The following is a 20,075-nucleotide window of genomic DNA, read 5'->3' as shown; positions in this document are numbered from 1 at the left end:
AGTTTGCTAAAGTTTGGGTTCCGTACTGCAAAAGATTCAACGTTGAACCGAGATCCCCTGCTGCTTACTTGACGTGCAAGGCAAGTGGTTTTGATTCAGCTGAAACAGAGGAAGTGGCTAGGTTGTATAAAGAAATGGCGGCGAGGATTGAAACGGCGGCGAGACTCGGGATAATACCAGATGAGGCGCGTTTGAAGTACGGTGACGGGTTCTCCCAGTGGGACTCTCACGCTACTCGCAGAAACCATGGAACCATTCTTCAAGTAAGTAACGGTTATGTTCTGTAAGAAAACTGCAGCAACCTAACTGAATCTTTGTGTGTTTGCTTCCTTTAATCAGATTTTGGTAGATGGAAGAAAAGGTAATACAGTAACAGTACCAACGTTGGTGTATCTATCGAGAGAGAAGAGACCAGAGCATCATCATCACTTCAAGGCTGGATCCATGAACGCATTGGTAATAGTTTACTTGTTCCACAAGGCATCTTCCTATCTCTTAATGTAACACCGTTTTTCATTCTATCACAGATAAGGGTGTCTTCGAAGATCACATGTGGGAGAATCATACTAAACTTGGACTGTGATATGTACTCAAACAACTCAAAGTCAGCACGCGACGCGCTCTGCATCCTCCTTGATGAGAAAGAGGGGAAAAAGATTGCTTTCGTGCAGTTCCCGCAGTGTTTTGAGAACCTTACCAAGAATGATTTATATGCAAGCATGATGCGAGTTGGATATGATGTAAGTTTGTATATATAGAGGAAGTATTATTATTGATTCTGCTTATAACTAAGCTTTAAAGTTTTTGGAATGTTTTTAATATAAAAAGGTGGAGTTTAATGGATTAGATGGAAATGGCGGTCCATTATACATTGGAACTGGCTGCTTTCACAGAAGAGATGTGATCTGCGGAAGAAAGTATGGCGAGGTAGAGGTTGAAGAAGAAGAAGAATCTGAGTATATTTCAGAGACTGAGATGATTAAGGCTCTTGCAAGCTGCACTTATGAAGAAAACTCTCAATGGGGAAAGGAGGTAAAAGCTGTGATTAATACTTGCTTACTACGAAATGTTTCTTGATCCGGACGCAAACCGGTTTTTGAATATCTCATTCACTCAAAACTAAAGTAAAGAATGTTTGTTTCAATGTACAGATGGGTGTGAAATATGGTTGCCCGGCAGAGGATGTAATAACCGGTTTAGGGATTAAATGCCGTGGATGGAAATCAGCATACTTGAACCCGAAAAAGAAAGCTTTTGTCGGTGTAGCGCCGACCAATTTGCATCAAATGCTAGTGCAGCAAAGGAGATGGTCAGAGGGTAACTTTCAGGTTCTGCTTTCAGTGTATAGTCCGGTTTGGTATGGCCAAGGGAAGATCGGTTTAGGATTGATACTTGGTTACTGTTGCTATTGCCTTTGGGCTCCAAGTTCAGTACCTGTGCTTATTTACTCTGTTTTGACTTCTCTCTGTCTCCTCAAAGGCATTCCTCTGTTTCCAAAGGTAACTATAATAGCTTTACTCTGTTTTTGTTAAATCTTGGGTAAAAAAAAAACGGTCTGCTCTTTGCAGGTCTGGAGCTCGTGGTGGTTTATCCCGTTTGGATACGTGACTGTTGCAGCTAATGCTTATAGCTTAGTCGAGTTCTTGTGGTGCGGAGGTACGTTACGTGGGTGGTGGAACGAGCAAAGGACGTGGCTTTATAGAAGAACAAGCTCGTTTATAGAAGATGCCAGTGACCGTGACAGTTAACTCCTTTGTAAAGTTTGCAACAGCTTGTCTTTTAGGGCATTTCCAATAAAATTTTCTCCAACTCCACTCCATAAACCCCGAGTAATCTTAGCTATTACTCTATTATGAAGTTGAATATTATTTTTTTATAAAATGGTCATTTTAATCTTCAATATTTTTGTTTCATACTTAAATAATATTTAAAATAATATAATAACATAAAAGTAAATATAATACTCCAAAAATATTATTTAATATTTTTGCATAAAACATGCAAAAACTAAGAAAAATCAAAACTATATTATTATAAAACACATTTTTCTCTCTACTTAGAGCGCCACATAGGATTCCAGGTCACAAAGTCGAAGCATGTAAGTGTGTCTGTTCGTCCAAAACACATTGTTTCAATTAAAGTTGTATGGATGTTTATGGGCTTCGTGTACGGGCTTTGTTCTTGGCATGTCACGCGGCCCCTTTTTCAGTTCCAGTGGCCTCCGAGCTACCGCTATGCGATCTATTTATAGGGTTTTCTGATTCTTCCATCTAAAGGAGATGAATCTGCTTAAATCGGCGTGACGATTCAGTTTGTTGAGGGTTTCTATCAAGTCCTTACACCTTCCATCAATCGAAACGAATTCTTCCAGATCCATCGCATTAAGCATGTTCTTAACTCCTTTAGCCACGATTTCCACTTCAATGTGTGTTAATCTTCTGAGAGGTGGTGTTTCTACGAGTATAAAAAGGTATGCTTTCTTCCTCTCCAGATCATCTACATCTTTGAATCACTTTTTTTTTGCGAAGCATAAAGAATCAATATTCAGGAAGATCGTCGAAGGATTCTGACATGGTGGAGATCGCTCCTCCTACCTTTGCTTCGGGTTCGACAACTCTAGAAATCCAGAAAGGTTGAATCTTTGTATCCTTTTATGTAGTTTATCTACCCATTTTCGTTGACTCTATAGGTGTCTTACCTTGAGATTAAACGTCTTTGAGAGATTTAAGAAATAATTCGAGAGTTCTCTGCAGATGTACCGAGAACACTGTGAACATGGGTTTAATAACATAAGAAGACTATGAACATAAGCCTAAGAACATTTCTTACATCGCTTTAAGAAAACTTTGAACATGAGTTTTGTGAACATAAAGCAATCTGAACATGAGTTTAAGAACATAATTACCTTTGAATCCAGTAAGAGCATATCAAGAGACATCAGTTCCCCACCCCCCCCCCCCCCCCCACTCGAACATTTCTGGTTTTCCAGAATCTGAGCAACAGCACTTGGACGGTGGAGGAGCCTCGGCCAGGCTTCAGATCAGAAAGGAAGATTGATAAGTTAGCCATTTCACAGGTAATATATAGATTAGTGTTTTCACAGATTGAGAAGATGATGCTCAAGTGAAGAAAGCTAACATTTTTATAGGTGTAGTTCAGAGGTATAACTCACAATTAAAGTCAGATAGTGGTTTATGTTGCCTATGGAGTTAATAAGGTGATAAATGCGATGAATAACTCAGAACGTTTCGAATTATTAGAAGAGAAGGCTATAAGACGCGATTGGAGACAAACAAAGAGATTCTGCAACTCGATTTCAGTAATCCAATTACTCGAGACGCCATTGATGCTGACAGATAACAGAGAAAAAAAATTTAGATACCAAGTGTTAGAAGAAGAAGAAGACGAACCCTAGTTACGGCATGGTAAGCGATGAGGACTGTAAAGTCTATTTTTTTGGGCTTTAATTCTTAACATAAATAGAAAGCCCATAAATTTTTATTACTTTCCATAAATTAAACGACGCGTTTTGAATAACAGACACGTGGCGCCGTCTCCTTGCTCGACTTTCCTAGCTGGAATCTGATGTGGAGGGCCTAGGAAGAAGGTAAACACTCCTTTATATAATAAGATAGGTACATGTGTTTTTTAGAATTTGTTTTGATCCCGCAAACTTGAGCAAAACTTGTGATCATGTCATCTCATCCATGTTTTCCTATAACCTTAGATTCATTAGATATACTCATTAGATACCTCGTTAGAACCCTTTTCATATCCACAGATGGCTTTGCCTATTAATTATATAAAAGAGATCACATTGGACTGAAAATGGTGACTGATAAACCAGACTACGGGTATGTTTATTTGTGCACGGACAAATCTTACCTAAAAAGTAAATTGTATTGGTTGTACTTGTATATGTCTGTTGTACCGACAACAATGTAACTTTGGATTCAGTGTATGTGAAATTTAAAATCGAAGAAAAAAATCATAGAAATTTAATTTCACTAAGAAAGAAACACAAAAGATATCTTCAAATCGTAACATAACTATCTTTTCTATTAAAAATCAAAACAAAAGAATAATGCTTCAATTCTTCAATACACCCAACCTAATTACAATATATGATTGATGCCTTGAGCTAGACACATACGAAGAAACACCATGTCATAAATCTGCGTTGAAGCTTGGTTTGCTTTAATGGGGATTTGTCAGTGAACATAAGTCCAAGTGTAATTACTTGCTTACAAGTTCTCTCTTCAATCTTCATATTCTCATCAACCACTCTCTCTAAGTTATCCGACCATAAACTCTTATTTACACATACCTCCTTTCTGGATCTTCTTGTTCCTCACCAGGTTTCAGATTTGTAATCCTTTTCAACACAAACAATCCAAAGTTAAATATATATGTAGATGATAACACAAACGAAAACACATTTAACTTTGAATTTTTTGTATTTTATATTTTCGAAGAAAGAGCCATTACTTGATGAGTTGGTTTCATCTCCAATCATGAATTGAGAAATCTCCAATCATGAATTGAGAAATCAATGGTTCTTGATCATCATCAATAACAAAACACTGCTTGTATTCAGATCAAATGTAATCCTATGCCATTGTTCCAATAGATAAAATACCTTATATAACTCCCATAACCACTCCTAATCTTCTTATCCATGACGAAGTCAATGAAGAATTGAGCCTAAGTCTCTTATATTTTCTCAATCGGTCGATTCTGTAACCAAAGCGATCAAGTTACTGTGGATGATGATGATTAAAGAAATCGACTATCACGTACTTGGTTCCGATAAGGATGCCTCTTTTGGAATTAATGGAAGTTTCCCAGAAATTGATTAGCCTAAACATCAACTTGGAATCTTCTGGTCGTGGTGAAACAAAAGTAGAGAATGGCTTGCACGGTGGTGACTGCTGTTTGATTTGCCTTAGTGCTGGGATGCGTTTGCTGAGCAAGGGATTGTTGGGTTGGGATATATATATATATAGTCTCAAGACGGAAAGGAGAGAGCTGGGATATTTCATTTGAGTGATTAATTAAGGGGTCTTCAAGAGGCATCAATATCTTTGAGTAAGAGGAGGGATGTGGAGAATTACACACCGATTTGTCTGGAGGATAACTTTGATTCCGTCGCAGGCGTTATACGGAGGAAATGGGAAGACAGTGAGTTTTGGAGGGTCTGTAGACGCCGTAAAGAAGAGGAAATTAATACAAACGGGTCAATAAAAGAAATTGGCATATTACGCATCACAGATTCGTGACCCAACAGCTTAACAACTTTGATTACATGAACAAATGATTGGTTAGGAATATTTTGTGCTATGTGGCACCCCTAGAATTACTTCAATTTAGTTCATTTTATATAGTGGAGATAAATTAAACAAAAATTAAGAATGATGCAAAAATTATTATCAAATTCTATTTATTATTCATAGTCATTAATTTCCACATATATGTAATTCCGTAGATTTTATTTAAAAAAATAATACACGCTTCTTATATTTTAGATTAATATAATGTTTCCTAGTAATTGGATTTTGGACCAATAATTTTTTCAATTGATTTTTAAGCTCCCACGTAAGTTAAATTGTCATCTTAATTAAGTGACACCTAAGCAGAGTTTTCTTTAATTAGTACGAACTTAAAGTTATAACTTTTTAAATAATTCTCAATTAATATATAAGGAATGTTAAAATTCAAGTTCCAATAACATTAGATTTGGATTGAATTAAGAATCCCTAAAACCCAAATATTTTGAATACCAATGGACAATATATATCATTCAAGAATCATCAAATCTATAACACTCGATTTTATGAGCATGTTAAAATCTATTAGCCAATAACTATAGAGTTTTAAAATTCTAATAATCATTATAAACGATTTTGTGATTTAATAAACTTAAAAAAAATATATAAACTTCTTTTATTGATGAAATTATCCCTCAGGATTATAGCACCTTTCTCAGATCACATGCGATCTGCTTAAATTTGATCCCAAAAAATAACTACCATACTATTGGCTATCAAAAAAAAAGAACAAGACTTAGGTTCACCCTAGTATTGGCTAGGGGTGAACCTTTAAATTCACCAATCCTTTTATTACCAATCAAAATATCACCTAGATAAACAATAAAATAGATTAATTTTATTTAAAAAAATCTGAAATAATTGAAACAAAAAATATAACGCCAATTTTAATGATGCTAACACTACTAACTAAACCCTAAACTTTAAACGCAAATCCTAAACCCTAAACCCAAGCCCTATATCCTAAACCCAAATCCTAAACCCTGAATCCAAATCGTAAACCCTAAACCCAAACCTTATATCCTAAACCCAAATCCTAGACTCTAAACTCAAACCATATACCCAAACCTAATCCCTTGACCCTAAACTTAAATCGTAAACTCTGAACCCAAATCCTATATCTTAAAGGTTTGGATTAATGTTGATGTTGTTTCTTTAGGGTTTAAGGTTTGGGTTTAGAGTCTAGGTTTGGATTTAGGATTTAGGGTTTGAGTTTAAGGTCTAGGGTTTGGGTTTAGAGTTTACGGTTTGGGTTTAGGATTTGGGTTTAAGATATAGGGTTTGAGTATAGGATTTATATTTAAGGTTTAGGGTTTTGAATTTAGGGTTTAGGGTTTAGATTTAAGGTTTGAGATTTAGGGTTTAGTTAGTGGCGTTAACGTCATTAAAATGAGCGTCATTATTTTTTTCAATTATTTTAGATTTTATTTTAAAATAATCTATTTTATTAATAATCTATGTGGCATTTTGATTGGTAATAAGAGGAAAGGTGAATTTAAAGGTTCACCTTAGGGGTGAACCTAAGTTTTGTTCGAAAAAAAAGAGCCAAGACAGTTTATTAATCTTGATAATTAACAATAAAGATATAGAATTCATTTAGTTAAATAATATATTGTAATTATGGATCATTGCGAATGTATATTTTGGATTGAAACCTTTGAATATTGGGAGAATTTGGTGTATATTTATAACAGGGGAAAAACTCACAATATACCCATGCTGCAGTACATGCCCGGAAAAGAGACAGGTTTGGGCCAAAAGGTGACGGAAATAACCTTCGAAGCGCGTGTGCGTGTCGAGGCAGAGGAAAGGAAAAAGAGCATGTGCGTAAAAGAGTTGTACCAAACCTATAATAGAATAGTCTGCCACTTCTATATCATAAGCACACACTTAATTACTCAAAACATCGCAAATTCTCGTCCATTAGGAACGTGTGGCTACTAATAAATCTCTGTATCTCCTCTTCCATACTGCTTTTCGGTAAAAATAGGAAACATAAAGTTTAAAAATGTCCGAAGAAGAAGACAGCAGAGGAGTTAAAACAAAAGGAGACAGCGAAGAGGTATGTAGTTTCGACATTAAAGTTCTGAAGGATAGCAGATTTTGGTAGGTGGGATGGTGAATATGATATGTAGGGTACGTTATATAAGGAGTTAATTTTAAAAGGCTCATATGAGATGAAGCGATGTTCTCTTGTTTTATATAATAAAGGTTCAACCCAAAGATTAAATATGTAACGATAAACGTTAAATATCAGATAAAGCAGCAAGGTTTCTATGCTACAAAGGATAATGGAAAGAACCGATCTAAGAATATTTTTTTGGCTTTTACGTGCGTATGCAGATGACGGTGCAGGACAACATAATGATAGTAACTGGGCCTTGGGTCCGCGAGGATGACGGGAAATGGATCTTCGATGCCCTAACAGAAGAAGGCACAAAAAGCATTACCCTGAAGTCGGGTTTGGAATAAGAAGAATTAGTGAACTTGGTGAAGGAAGCTCTCAGCCTCGGGGTACGAAACTTGCATACCAATATCCGACGTGGATGCAAATCGACGATGGTGATGGGTCAACACTGCAGTTCATATCAGACGATCATGAGGAGGAGGTATTTGTCCAAATGAGGCGCAAAATCAAAGAAGTAAACCTCTTTGTTACCGTCTCGGAGCCGAGAGTCCCATATGCGAATGTTACAGATCAAAACCTTGCCAGGAATGAAAACGATGACGACTCAGATGAGGGAGAAGGGTTTGAGGACGATTGGGTGGATTTTGCGATGTCGGACACACCTTTGACACGTCCACACAAAAAAAAAATGACGTTAGTGGGAGTTTCGGTGGACCGCCGGTGTGTCCTATTCCACATAAACAAAATGGAATAGTCATTTGCGAGCCAATCATTCGCCTAGCAAGTCCCACAGAGCGCGAGAGTTATCGAGAGAAAGGGAAAGCCATCGACATAGGAGGGGACATCGTTGGTTGGCGTGCGGATGTCATTCATCCACTCATGTCAACTACCAAATCTGGATATGGGGGAAATGGAGAAAGTAGTCGTGCTGTGCGGCGTCGATTGTTCGAGGAACCTATGCATCGAGGGGTTGAAGATGTTGAAATGGAGGAATCTGGCAGAGCAGACTGGAGCCAATAGAAGGAGGTACACTTATTGCGCCCACCCCTAGCGCACAACCAAGTAGCCTATACACATGGACGCGATTCCAAGACTCTCTGCATGACCTGCTTAACGACCAAAGCACAAAACCTGTACTCTTTGCACTCGATGCGCCACCTGTTATTGACAGCGCCGAGGAGAATGGTAAGTATATAGGAATACTATACGTTATATAAATATAGTATAGAATATATTCGAGTATTAACAAAGACGCTATTTATACTGCATGCCTAAATGCAGCTTTAGAAGCTGTCCCATATGAAGGGGACAATCTGTTTGTGGGGCAGGTTTTCAAGTCAAAGACCGACTGCAAAATCAAAATTGCAATTCATACCATAAATAAGAAGTTCCACTTTAAGACAAGGCACTCCACACTCTCATTTATGGTTCTTATTTGTGTTGCTATTGACTGTCCTTGGAGAGTGTACGCGGCAAAGGTTGATGGAACTAGGAATTTTTAGATAAGACAAGCAACCCTGAGGCATTGTTACTCGGTTGATGCTAGGAGGAACTACCATAAGCAGGCGACGACACAAGTCATTGGAGAGCTCATACAATCACGTTTCGTTGGAATAAAGATTGGCCCGACCATCGCAACAGTAAGGAAAATGATGTTAGACGACAACCACGTCAACGTCTCGTATTGAAAATCATGGAGGGGACTTGAAATTGCAATGGAGAGTGTATTAGGATAGATGGCAGGAAGTTATGCACTAATGCCTGCGTATATGGGCCTGCTAGAAACCACAAACCCCTGTTCCATTTGTGTTCTCGAGAGATAAACGCAGTCTTGTGTCCTCGTCTTTGTATTTGTCTTTTCGGCCTAATCTGCATATGATCCAATCTGGAGTTATCGTCTTTTCGCTACCAAACAAATATTCCCAAACAGGGCCATCTCCACCGCATTGCTTCGCCTTGGATTTCTCTTTTTTTTTTTGCCTTTTGCTACACGCTGTTCGGCCACCGACGCAGTTGGAGGTGTCCCACAATTGAGTCCAATTACTAAAGCAAAGTCCTCAATGCCATATCGGATTGGCTTCCCTGCGAACACCCACCACAACTCATACAGCTTCTGTGTAACCAACTGGCGGGACAACAGCTGGTGAACAAACCTAACTGAAAATGTATGTGATCCCATTAGCATGAGTTGTCGAAATTGAGATTCCACCAACATCTCATGTTGAGCATCTGAAAGTGCTGCTTTTACGATCTCAATCCACCGCAGATTGAAATAGTTGTTAATTCTTTTTCGGCCCGTCGGTTCATATCCGGTCTCGAACAAGCTCTATGGCAAACCTAGCTCTTCCATTATTTCCCTGCAAAGACACAACATGAGGCCTACTATACGAACAGACCCATCCAAATAGACATATATTCAAGTCAATAGCACAGGACTGTGTAACCCTCCGTTCATGTAACCATACGACATCATACTATTATTTATCTAGCATAGTATAGTGAAAGGTGAAACGAGACTGCATACTATTCTTTATCTAACATAGTATAGTTATTGTAATTCGCTTTCAACACTCTGAACAAGCGCAGAAACGATTTGCAGACACAAGACGACACAAACGAACACGCGAAACGTGACATATTACAGACTGTGTTTAAAAACAAAAGCGCATGCAAAAGATTCGCTTAATTAAATCGCATGCAACGGAAACGAATAACCACACATACACGGAGTCGCGCCAAACATACTATTCTTTATCTAACATAGTATAGTTATTCTGCTTGTCTTTCAACACCCCAACCAAACACAGAAACGATTTGCAGACACCAAACACATAAACAAACATGCGTAACTGGATATTAATCTCTCGTTTAAAAACTTAAATCGCATGCAAAAGTTATGTAAATTTACCTCTCTACTCAGCCAACGGTCACAACTTCTTCACAGATCTGCAAATTGAAGTGGAATGGGTCGATCTAAGTTCCGTAAACAGAATTGGTTTGGGGGAAAAAGGATATGCTAAATTAATGATTCCGATACACTGGACAGCTACGATTTAAGTTTGTACCTCGATTATTTTCGTTAACCCTCTTCAATCGCGAGTCCCACCGTCGATTACAACCGCCTCGTAAACCCTAGCTTCTGATATCCATTTACTCGCTCTATACCACACAGACTTACAATAGAGAACCCCTTATCCTCCAAAGCGACACAAACTTGCGACTCACAATAGAGAACCCTTTTTCCTCCAAAAGCAACACAAACTTGCTTCGTCTTTGTCGGGTTGTTATTTTTATAAAACTTTGAAATGTTTCAGTTTCCAGGGGTTAGGGAAACGAAATAGCCGGTGGGGCCTACAGTTTTCCACGCACATGATGGGGTATTTTGGCCAGTATACACAAATATATAAATTGTATCCTAGCCAAAGAAATGCTATGGATAGAAGCTTAATTTCATGGACCGTTATAGTTATGAGTCCAAATTTCCCTTGAATATTTTAGGTAATCAACTATTAGGCCATATGGAAAAAGAAGAATATGGAAAAAAAAAACAAACAGTTTCTCTCTCCTCTATCCTCCCTCTCCGCTCTCTCTTGGGCTCTAATTAAAAGTGAATAAAGTCTCTGGCGTCCGGCGGCGCGTGAGTGCATGTGCCGGCGCCGGAGGGCCCCTCCCTCCCCCTTCCTCTTTGATGTTTGATGTTCGTTGTCTCTATGCGTTCCGTGTCGATATGCTTGTGGATTTGCAGTAGGGTTACGACCAGGTTTGAAGCTTTGCGCGCAGCCTCTCAGATCTGGTGTCGTCTCTGCTACTGGTGACTTCACAGTGAGGCTCTGAAGCAGCTTGTGCGGCGGATGGTCGGATTTTAGGGCTTTGTGGGTAGATCAGTTTTAAGTTCATTTCCCCCGGAAGTCTTGTCGTTGAAGATTGGTCATGGTTAGGTCTTGATTTTGAGTCTTTGGTTCTACCAGAGTTCAAGTTGGGTTCTTTCGGCGAAGGGGGTTAGTCTTCAGGGTCTCTCTGGCGTCGGAGTGGCTCGGAGCTATCGTCCCTTAACCAAGTGAATTTCGTTGCTTCCTTAGAACGGAAGCGGGTCTCAGACAAGTGCACGCAGAGGAGATGGTGTTTTGTTCTGGTTCAGACTCGTGTGAAGATTTGGGTTGTTAGTAGCCTGGTGTCGTCTATGGCTTCGGGTGGACAGCTCGTATGGACACTTCTCTTCAGTTATCATCTTCACGGCTCCATTTCTAGCTATTTCCGGGCTTTGGTCATGCTTACGTTCAGTTTTGTCTCAAGGCTTCATTGGTTCAGCCTCTCTTCATTGACACCGGAGGAGGTTTCTCACATATAGGTTATGGTCTTTGGTTCTCATGGGCTTCAAATGGCGAGGCTGTGCTCGGGAGTCATTCACACCTTGGTGTCTTCGTTTGATCTAGGCCGCTTCCGAGGACCACTTTAGATCTTCATGCTCTCGTGGTGGTGTGCCTGATATTCCTTATAGGTAGTGAGACTACTAGCTAGATTGGGAGTGACGATGCTTCCAGCCCGCTTTTTCTGCAGGTTTCCTAGGCGGCAGTAGCGAGCACTTGTTCGGTTTGGGATGCGGTTCTAAGCGTCGTGTGGCGTTACATACAAACCGGCTTTGGTGGCATTGCAAGGCTATTGGCAGGTATATGAATCCTCCCCTATGGTCGTCTTGTGCTTCATCGACACAGAAGGTTACTAGCTTCGTGGAGATCATCGGGAACTAGCTACTCCGGAGACGTCAAGGGAATTCCCGACATCCGAGGCAACGAAGACAACCTCACTTTTTCGAGAATCAACGTCAATGGTTGAGAACGGCTACCGATATCGAAGAATTTCGAAAAACAAACTAGTGGAACGTGTCGGGTTTAGTGGATGGACGAAACTAGGCATGTAATAGATTGACTTTGATACTTTTGTTCAAAATAAGCTTGTAACCGTATCTGATTACCGATATATTAGGCATATTTTATTTCTATAAATATATACATATATATATATAGATATATATATATATATATATATTAAAAAAAATGGAAAAAAAAAAGAATATGAGAGCAAATACCGGGGTTTGGGATAGGACATTTGAGTGTGATTCGGTGGATATTTCTTTTCGGGGTCAAATATTGATCTTTGAGAATATCCTTTCTGCTGGGGCCTACACATACATAAGAAAACTTGTTCGTTACGACGAATTAAAGTTTACCGTCCTTGTTGCCCCAAAGGACATTTTGGTAGTAACGTTTGGTACTTTTACTGTAAAAATCCTTGTAAATAATTTTAACAGTACACTTACAGCTATTTGCAGTTAATCTTTTAAAATTTATACAAGTAATTTAACTTTATTGAGAAGTCTATAATGAATATTACTATTACAGACTGTCGTAACCTTGTTCCTTAGTTTTCTTATTTGGATATTTAATTATAGTTTTTATTTATTTTAACGTTATTTTTATAAAGATTAGTAATCTTATATTGTTCCCAAGCAACTATTTTAGTTTATTTACAAGGATTTAAATGTTATTTTAGTTAAATAATAATTTAAATGTTCTTTTGACAAACAAAAAAGGTTAGTTTGTTGTTATACCAGTGGTGATTTTGATGTTTCTTGTACCAAATTAGTTTAAAATCACAATTTTTGCGTTTCAACTTACTCGGTTATCTTTATTAAAACCCACACCAAGGCCCATATTATGATCCAATATGAAGTGTTTGTTAACCATGTAACTAGGATTCCTTAGGACTATATATATGTTGTTAGATGGTTAGTGTCGGTAACTTTGGCTGCGTTGAATGCAGCCTCTCCTTTCATATTTATGAATCATTTACAATCTTACTTATTTTGGTGACAAGCCTAAAGATTCTTCCTTTCTTTAGTTTCATTGCACAATAAAGCTTCTTAAAGCTATTTCATTTTCTGTCTCAATAAACTCTTATGAGCAGAATCTATCTTGTTTTCAGTTTATTCACATGGTAGCAGAGCTTCAGTCGATTTATTGGGAGTATCTCTTTTCCTCTTCTAGCTTCCGCTTACTCTATCCCCACTAAAGCATTCAGATTTTTGAAGTCGTCACTTCACTGCCGTTTCTGAGAACCCGTTGAAGCCAAATCGTAGTCAAGCTCCATCCTTTGTGTTTAAAACAGTGAAGTTATTTTCGGCTTCTATCTAAATCAGACATCTCATGATCTGGAAATTATGTTCAAGCTCGCTCAGAGATTATCAACTCGTCTCCGTCTCTAAAACATGTCGTCCTCTTCCTGGAGCTTCAAGCAAAGTGGGTCTAAAGAAACATCACACAAAAGCTTCACGTCAGCAGGGTTGTGGTAACGCGTCGGAGACTATGGTCATCTTACTCAGAGCTTGCTTGTATCAATGCCAGATACAACAAAGAAAAGAGATGGGTTTTGAAAATTTGGTGAAGCATTGAGCGAAGCCGTGACATCACATCAAAAAAAAAAAAAAAAAAAAAAATCAGAGATCATGGGCAGAAAATCCAGCGTGTACTCGATCCAAGGTAATTTCTTTGTTCTAAGACAGAACAGAACATAGAGTATTGCCTTGTAGTAATAGTTTGATAGGACATTGCTGGTTCGGTGCTTTGTTGGCTGGTTCAGATGATGACTAGCATAGACTAAGTCTGGAATTAAGAGGTTAGTTGGAATGGTGCTTGAATAGGCTTGTTTTGGGTTCGATAAAGATGGGATTTATGGTTGAAAGTTCCTGGTTTGACGGATGCACACCAGATGCTTGATGAAATGCTAAAGAGAAGTTATTTTGCTGAAGATTCATTGAGATTGTGGTTTAATGAAAAACAGTAGTTGGGTTAAGAAGAAGACATTAAGAGCAAGATGTGGCTGCAAACGGATAGAAGAGTGCTTATGTTGAAGGCTAGCTTGTAGTAAGCAAAAGAAGGAGCATGGTGTTTGACTCAAAGCTGAGACATAGTTACATTATTGTCACCTGAAGCATGAAGACAGTGGGTGATTTTCCTTTAGTAAAATAGAAAGGGAGTACCTCTGAGAGAGTTTGGAAGCTCTACAAGTATCTACCCTAAGGAATGGTAAGAAGCACCTCTGAGAAAGTTTATGATAATTCTACAAGTGCAAAAGACACCTCTGAGAGAGTTACGTTAGCTTTACAAGTGCATACCAAGTTATGGCCACACATACCTCTGAGAGAGTTTATAAAGCTCTACAAGTATAGGCCAATATGAAGTTGTATATGGCTTTGAAGAAGAAAATATGCTCTGCTCTTATCAGCTACATTCTACCTTCAGTCCACATGTCCAAGACTTGCTACAGACCTCATCACCAACTAGTCTTCTACAAGTACACCCAAGTAATCAGGTTGTGGTTTCAAACTCAGCAGCTTCGTGTTCACCCGCAGCTAAGTTTGCGGGAGAGTATTAAAGCCCACACCAAGGCCCATATTATGATCCAATATGAAGTGTTTGTTAACCATGTAACTAGGGTTCCTTAGGACTATATATATGTTGTTAGATGGTTAGTGTCGGTAACTTTGGCTGCGTTGAATGCAGCCTCTCCTTTCATATTTATGAATCATTTACAATCTTACTTATCTTGGTGACAAGCCTAAAGATTCTTCCTTTCTTTAGTTTCATTGCACAATAAAGCTTCTTAAAGCTATTTCATTTTCTGTCTCAATAAGCTCTTGTGAGCAGAATCTATCTTGTTTTCAGTTTATTCACAATCTTAACCCTTGATTATTAGACAAAAGAAAAATAACCAAGTAACATTGTTGGACATGAATGATGAATCCAAATATACATCAGATTCTATATCAGGCGGCTTGACTATTAAATTAATTAGTGTACTAACTATATATAGAAGTCTTAGGTTACTTTTTCTTATTTAACCTCAGACTAATTTTTTAAAACCTTAGACTAATTTACTAGTCAAGAAGAAAAAGTAACCACATTGGCATTAATCAAATACATACATGTCAGCTTCTAACATTAACATCAAGGGTAATAAGACACGATTATCTTTCATTGATCAGGAAGATATATAGTTCAAGGCGAGTGAGATTTTATATCTATCTGTTTTCAAACAAGGCTTGCATATAACGGTTGTTAATTAATAAAAAGAAAAGAAAAAGTTTAAGGTGGGCTCCAATAAAGTAGTAGTGTCAGTCTAGGGTTTAAGGGTGTCGTTTTCTATGAAAAAAAAACAAACAATTCATGGTTGCCAATTTGTGATAGGGAAACCCTTTGAAATCGAAATGATTAACAAAGAGATAAATACAAAAGTTAACCTAAAAGACACATATTTGTTAATCCGGGGCGAATCCAAAAGTGACTATGACTGGGTACAATTTTTGGTGGACACATAAACATTAGCGAGAAAATACAGTAGCTTTCAAAAAATATTATGAGTGGATGTGCACCCTCATTTTTCTTACTGGCTTCGCCCCTTATCCTTCACCAAAATGACCTTTTCGTAATTACTTATAAGTTTCTCTCTGTGAAGACTTTCTAAATACGGAGTATTTTTTTTGTCAACAGTAGCCTTTCTAAATAATAAGCGAATACACATTCAAATATTTTTGATAATATCCGTGTATGTTGTAGCACGTCCCGATTTCAAAAATGTGATTTGAGTATAATAATCTTGTGGGGTTCAATTTGATGCCAAACATTCTTTGTGTAAATCCAGATTTTTGGAAGTCTTTTGCCAATTTGTTTCTAAGTTGCAGTTTTCCTTTTCTGAAGAATCCAAAAAGCTAATAAGTATTATAATGGTTTGATTATGTGTAACATAGATATATATATATATATATATTATTGGTTCAAAGTTATTATAATCATCATACGTGTAGTAATATTGATTTAATAATAGGAGCCATAATTTGTTCTTTAACAAACAAATAGTAAGCAAAATAAAAGTTTCCAATACAGATTTTAACTATCTTTCCTCATTTTACTTATTATCAAACATGTAATTAACAGTTTAACACATAACGAACTGACTACTACCAACAACAAATTGTCCCATAAACTCAAATGAAAACCACCTTTTGTGATCTCTTAGAAAAAATAAATATCTACATTGCGACACATGCAAAACTTCAATTTTTTATGATTGGTTTGTTTTGAGTTTGTGTTAGCGGAGACCGCGTTATCTACTATAATTATCTGTAAGCTTTATTGACCTTTGTAAACGTTTTTTTTTTAACTAACTTTTTTTTTTTTTTTGATTAACCTGGAGGTATTCCAGGCCCATGGAGAGGCCCAGACTAATCCCCAAGGGGAGGTGCAGCCCACGGATAGACCCTCTCTCCGGGTATTCAAATAGGCCCTAAAGCATGGGCCCATATCCGTGTTGGGTGACCAGGATAATTGTGACTTAGTTTCGCGCAGCAGGCGGATCGAACCTGAAACATGTTGGTGTCTCAGCCCCGTCTCCTTACCACTCGACCACAATCACCCGGTCATCAATGACAACAATATCAGAATTCGTTAAACGGGAGAATTGAGGATAGGGGGTATAACTAATAGTATTAAATATTTTGCAGGACCTGATCAAATATAAAGCAATAGTAGTTTTTGTTTAGTTAAAACAAATCTAAACTTTTTTGAGAAAGAAAACAAATCTAAACTTAAGGGACTAAAACTTGAAAAAAAAAAAGAGTACACGAATAAACAGTGCTGATAAATAGTACAACAGTCGCTCACAGTTCATATCTCCTTTCCTTGTTGTCCATTTTTGGTGACGTTCATTGTTCATATCTCTTCTCTTTTTTCTTTCTCCGTTTGAGGTGACGTTACGAAGGTAGAATAGTTTTTCTTTTCTCCTCATTTCTTTTATTTTTTGAAGCATATCATCTCCATAGCAAAGTTATTGAGCTTTTTACAGATTAGACTTTTGTTTATTTTTTACACACAACTTTCTTACGGTCAGATCTGTGTTATTTAGTATCATTATAAATACTTTTTTGATGTGACATAGCGACCTGATTTGACAGATGGAAGAAATGGAAGAAGAAGAAGATGATGATGATGAAGTCTATTCTTATGGAGGAGGAAAAGGCTATAAAGCCAACAAACAAAAAACGAAAAAGAAAAAGGAAAAGCCCACCCAACCTCAGAAATTGGTCCCATCCGATGACAATTTTCCAACAGTTAAGCATCTGTTTCTTTTTAATTTGTCTTTTAGTTTGAGTGAGAGACATCTCTTGTAACCTAGCCGGCCGTTTTTTCCTTCTGGTCGCCGGAATGTTTACTCCGATTTGCTCTTTATCTCGAGCTTTTAGGAGAGTGAAGAATTTTTTAGCATAAAACTTGTTGGAATTTATATATATATTATATATATAATTTTTTTTTTTTTTAAAATAGAGACATCTTATCCTAGTTCCATCTAAAACCTTATAAGTTTTTTTTTGTTGAAGGATCTTGAAGAAGGCACTACACAAACTGAGTTGGATTGGTTAACCAAAAGGAACGGTGCTCTAAGAAACGTGACCGATCAAGGAAATAGACGTAAGCATTATGATTTGAACAAAGAAAAAAAAGACTTAAAGCATTTCGAGGTTTCCAATCCGATTTTATTAACTTTTGGGCTTCTCCGGTATAAGTAAAAAATTTGGATCTTGCGCAACTGAAACGGTTTTTTTTTTTGGTTTTACCAAAAATTAGAAGAACTATAGCAGTTTACATTGGTGTCCGAGGAAGAATAAGTGCAAAACTGGATTTGTTCAACAAAATTTCTAAACCACACCATAGATATTTATTTATATACTACTTGACATTACTAAAATAAATCATGAAAATACGCGCGCGTATAGATTAAAAACTTATTTAATATTTTGGAATCATGTCCTTCTTTTCCTTACAGTTTTGCTGATGCATATTCTTTACAAAATGGAATACATATATAATTCAATATCCCTATGTTTATTTGAAGGTACTTGCTGGACGATTGCTTCAACGAGAGGCTTGTCTGCAAGTCTTGTAATTGCAGACAGATTTGATCCTCCTGATGCCAACTTATCAGCTCTCCATATGCTAGTAGGTTTGATTGACAAAGTAGATACCACCGGTGGACTACAAAACCTTGAGCATCTAAGGAGTTTTATGATCAATTGGGGTGCTGTTTTAGAGGAAGACTGTGACTGTCCTCAGTTAGCCCTAGAATCGAAAAAGGATTCATCTAAACCCAAACCGGTTCTATGTACCAACAAAAAAAAAGCCAAGGTTATATACTAAATATTTTATTTTTATCCTTAAATTTTTATATTGTGGTGTCCTTAGTTTTTGTTCTTATAATATACTGTAGCAAACTCGCACGTTTAAGGTTAAAGATCTCATCATTCTAAAGGAGGTCGATGAAAAAGAACTCATGCGCTTGGTCAATTTGGGACCTGTGGCAGTTACTATAGATGTGCACACAGCCTTTAGTACCTTCAAAGGGGTTAGCAAGTAGAGTCATTTATTTTGTGATGTCTTAATATTTCCATACAATCCATATTCACTTTTTTTTTTAATTTTGTTTATGAATCAGGATGGTATCTACACGGGACCTACAAATAAGTGTCGCAAACTGGACAGGCACATGTTATTAGTGTACGGATATGGAACTGACAAGTTGACAGGAATCCATTATTGGAGAGTTCAGAATTCAGCAGGACTTACTTGGGGGATGAATGGATATGGAAAAATAGTTAGACAAATCAGCCGTGGTACAGAAGCAAATAAGTCTTTGTTTACTAGCGTTATTTATCCTCAGGTATGATCTTCAATTGAATAACCTGTTTTGATCATGGTTTGATTCTTACAGTTAAAATCATTTCGTTTTGTACAGCTTCTTGATCACTATGAAGGGCAAAAGTAAAATGTCTGGAAAGATGAGGAAGACTCGCCTTGTCTAATACTAAGAAGGTAACTACATTAATTAAATAGCGTGTAATAGACACATGTATATGTTTCGATTCTTACGTAAATTAGTCATTTTTGTCTTATAGAGCTTCTGATGAAAGGACAAAAGGGAAAACGTCTCCAGAGAATAGTTTTTTTTCTTCTCAAAAACAACTCTTTTACTTGCTTCCACTCTCTCCAGAGAATAGTTTCTGGTTTAGACATTCTCGACTGCTTTTCTTCTTCTTTTATTTACTTACTCGCTCGCGTCTATTTGTGTGCGTTTTATTTCTGTTTCTTTCTTTTATTTGCTAAAACATTTCTCAGTTCTGTTTTAGACCTTGATGAGGAGTGTATATACATTACCAAGTGGTTCAGACGTCACAAGAAGAAAGTTCCGTTTTCCGTTTTAGGACATATATTGACAATAGTGAACAATTTAAGCAGTCAAAGGAGAGTTCATACCATAGTTTTCATCAATTCTTTCTCTCTCGACCAACGAATCGATTAACCTACTTATAAAGAAAAAAAAAATCCATTCGATACGAGAATATTTCTAATAGAAATTTCAAATTTCAAATACAGATAGGGCTGAAAGCTTTAAAAAGTTGTATAATCGGCTAGTATTAGTATTTATTACATGTTTTACAAGAAAATCTTAGCTAGAGTTTTGTTGTTGGTTCGTGGTTCCCTCTTAAAGAATGGGAATAATATTTTTTTTTTTTT

The 20,075-nt window shown here is 37.2% G+C and overlaps 2 protein-coding genes and 1 long non-coding RNA gene across 4 annotated transcripts in view; 2 read left to right on the top strand and 1 right to left on the bottom strand.

Annotated features, from left to right (window-relative positions):
• The window catches only part of LOC103832717 (cellulose synthase-like protein E1), a 21,155-nt gene extending 19,255 nt beyond the window's left edge, over positions 1-1,900 (top strand). The window contains exons 2-7 of one of the 2 annotated variants that reach the window (XM_033277759.1): positions 18-263; positions 340-456; positions 528-740; positions 829-1,032; positions 1,152-1,499; positions 1,569-1,900. In XM_033277759.1, coding sequence (XP_033133650.1) covers positions 18-263; positions 340-456; positions 528-740; positions 829-1,032; positions 1,152-1,499; positions 1,569-1,748 — 1,308 coding nt within the window. In that variant the 3' untranslated portion in view covers positions 1,749-1,900. The remainder of the gene's footprint in view (positions 1-17; positions 264-339; positions 457-527; positions 741-828; positions 1,033-1,151; positions 1,500-1,568) is intronic. The other variant, XM_033277760.1, reaches the window with a different exon arrangement.
• The window catches only part of LOC103832553 (cathepsin L-like), a 34,213-nt gene extending 14,487 nt beyond the window's left edge, over positions 1-19,726 (top strand). The window contains exons 2-10 of the mRNA XM_009108574.3: positions 6,509-6,513; positions 13,417-17,268; positions 17,462-17,617; positions 17,885-17,975; positions 18,400-18,689; positions 18,772-18,906; positions 18,997-19,221; positions 19,297-19,373; positions 19,457-19,726. Coding sequence (XP_009106822.1) covers positions 17,462-17,617; positions 17,885-17,975; positions 18,400-18,689; positions 18,772-18,906; positions 18,997-19,221; positions 19,297-19,326 — 927 coding nt within the window. The 5' untranslated portion in view covers positions 6,509-6,513; positions 13,417-17,268 and the 3' untranslated portion in view covers positions 19,327-19,373; positions 19,457-19,726. The remainder of the gene's footprint in view (positions 1-6,508; positions 6,514-13,416; positions 17,269-17,461; positions 17,618-17,884; positions 17,976-18,399; positions 18,690-18,771; positions 18,907-18,996; positions 19,222-19,296; positions 19,374-19,456) is intronic.
• LOC117127427 lies at positions 2,606-6,495 on the bottom strand. The gene is made up of 2 exons (XR_004450439.1): positions 3,139-6,495; positions 2,606-3,033 (listed from the first exon to the last, which is right to left on the bottom strand). It is a non-coding gene; the product is annotated as an uncharacterized LOC117127427 (long non-coding RNA).
• Positions 19,727-20,075: the final 349 nt, after the last annotated feature.

The sequence above is a fragment of the Brassica rapa genome, chromosome A08 (assembly GCF_000309985.2).
Source record: "Brassica rapa cultivar Chiifu-401-42 chromosome A08, CAAS_Brap_v3.01, whole genome shotgun sequence".
Lineage (NCBI taxonomy): Eukaryota > Viridiplantae > Streptophyta > Magnoliopsida > Brassicales > Brassicaceae > Brassica > Brassica rapa.
This window is presented reverse-complemented; position numbering and strand designations above follow the sequence as displayed.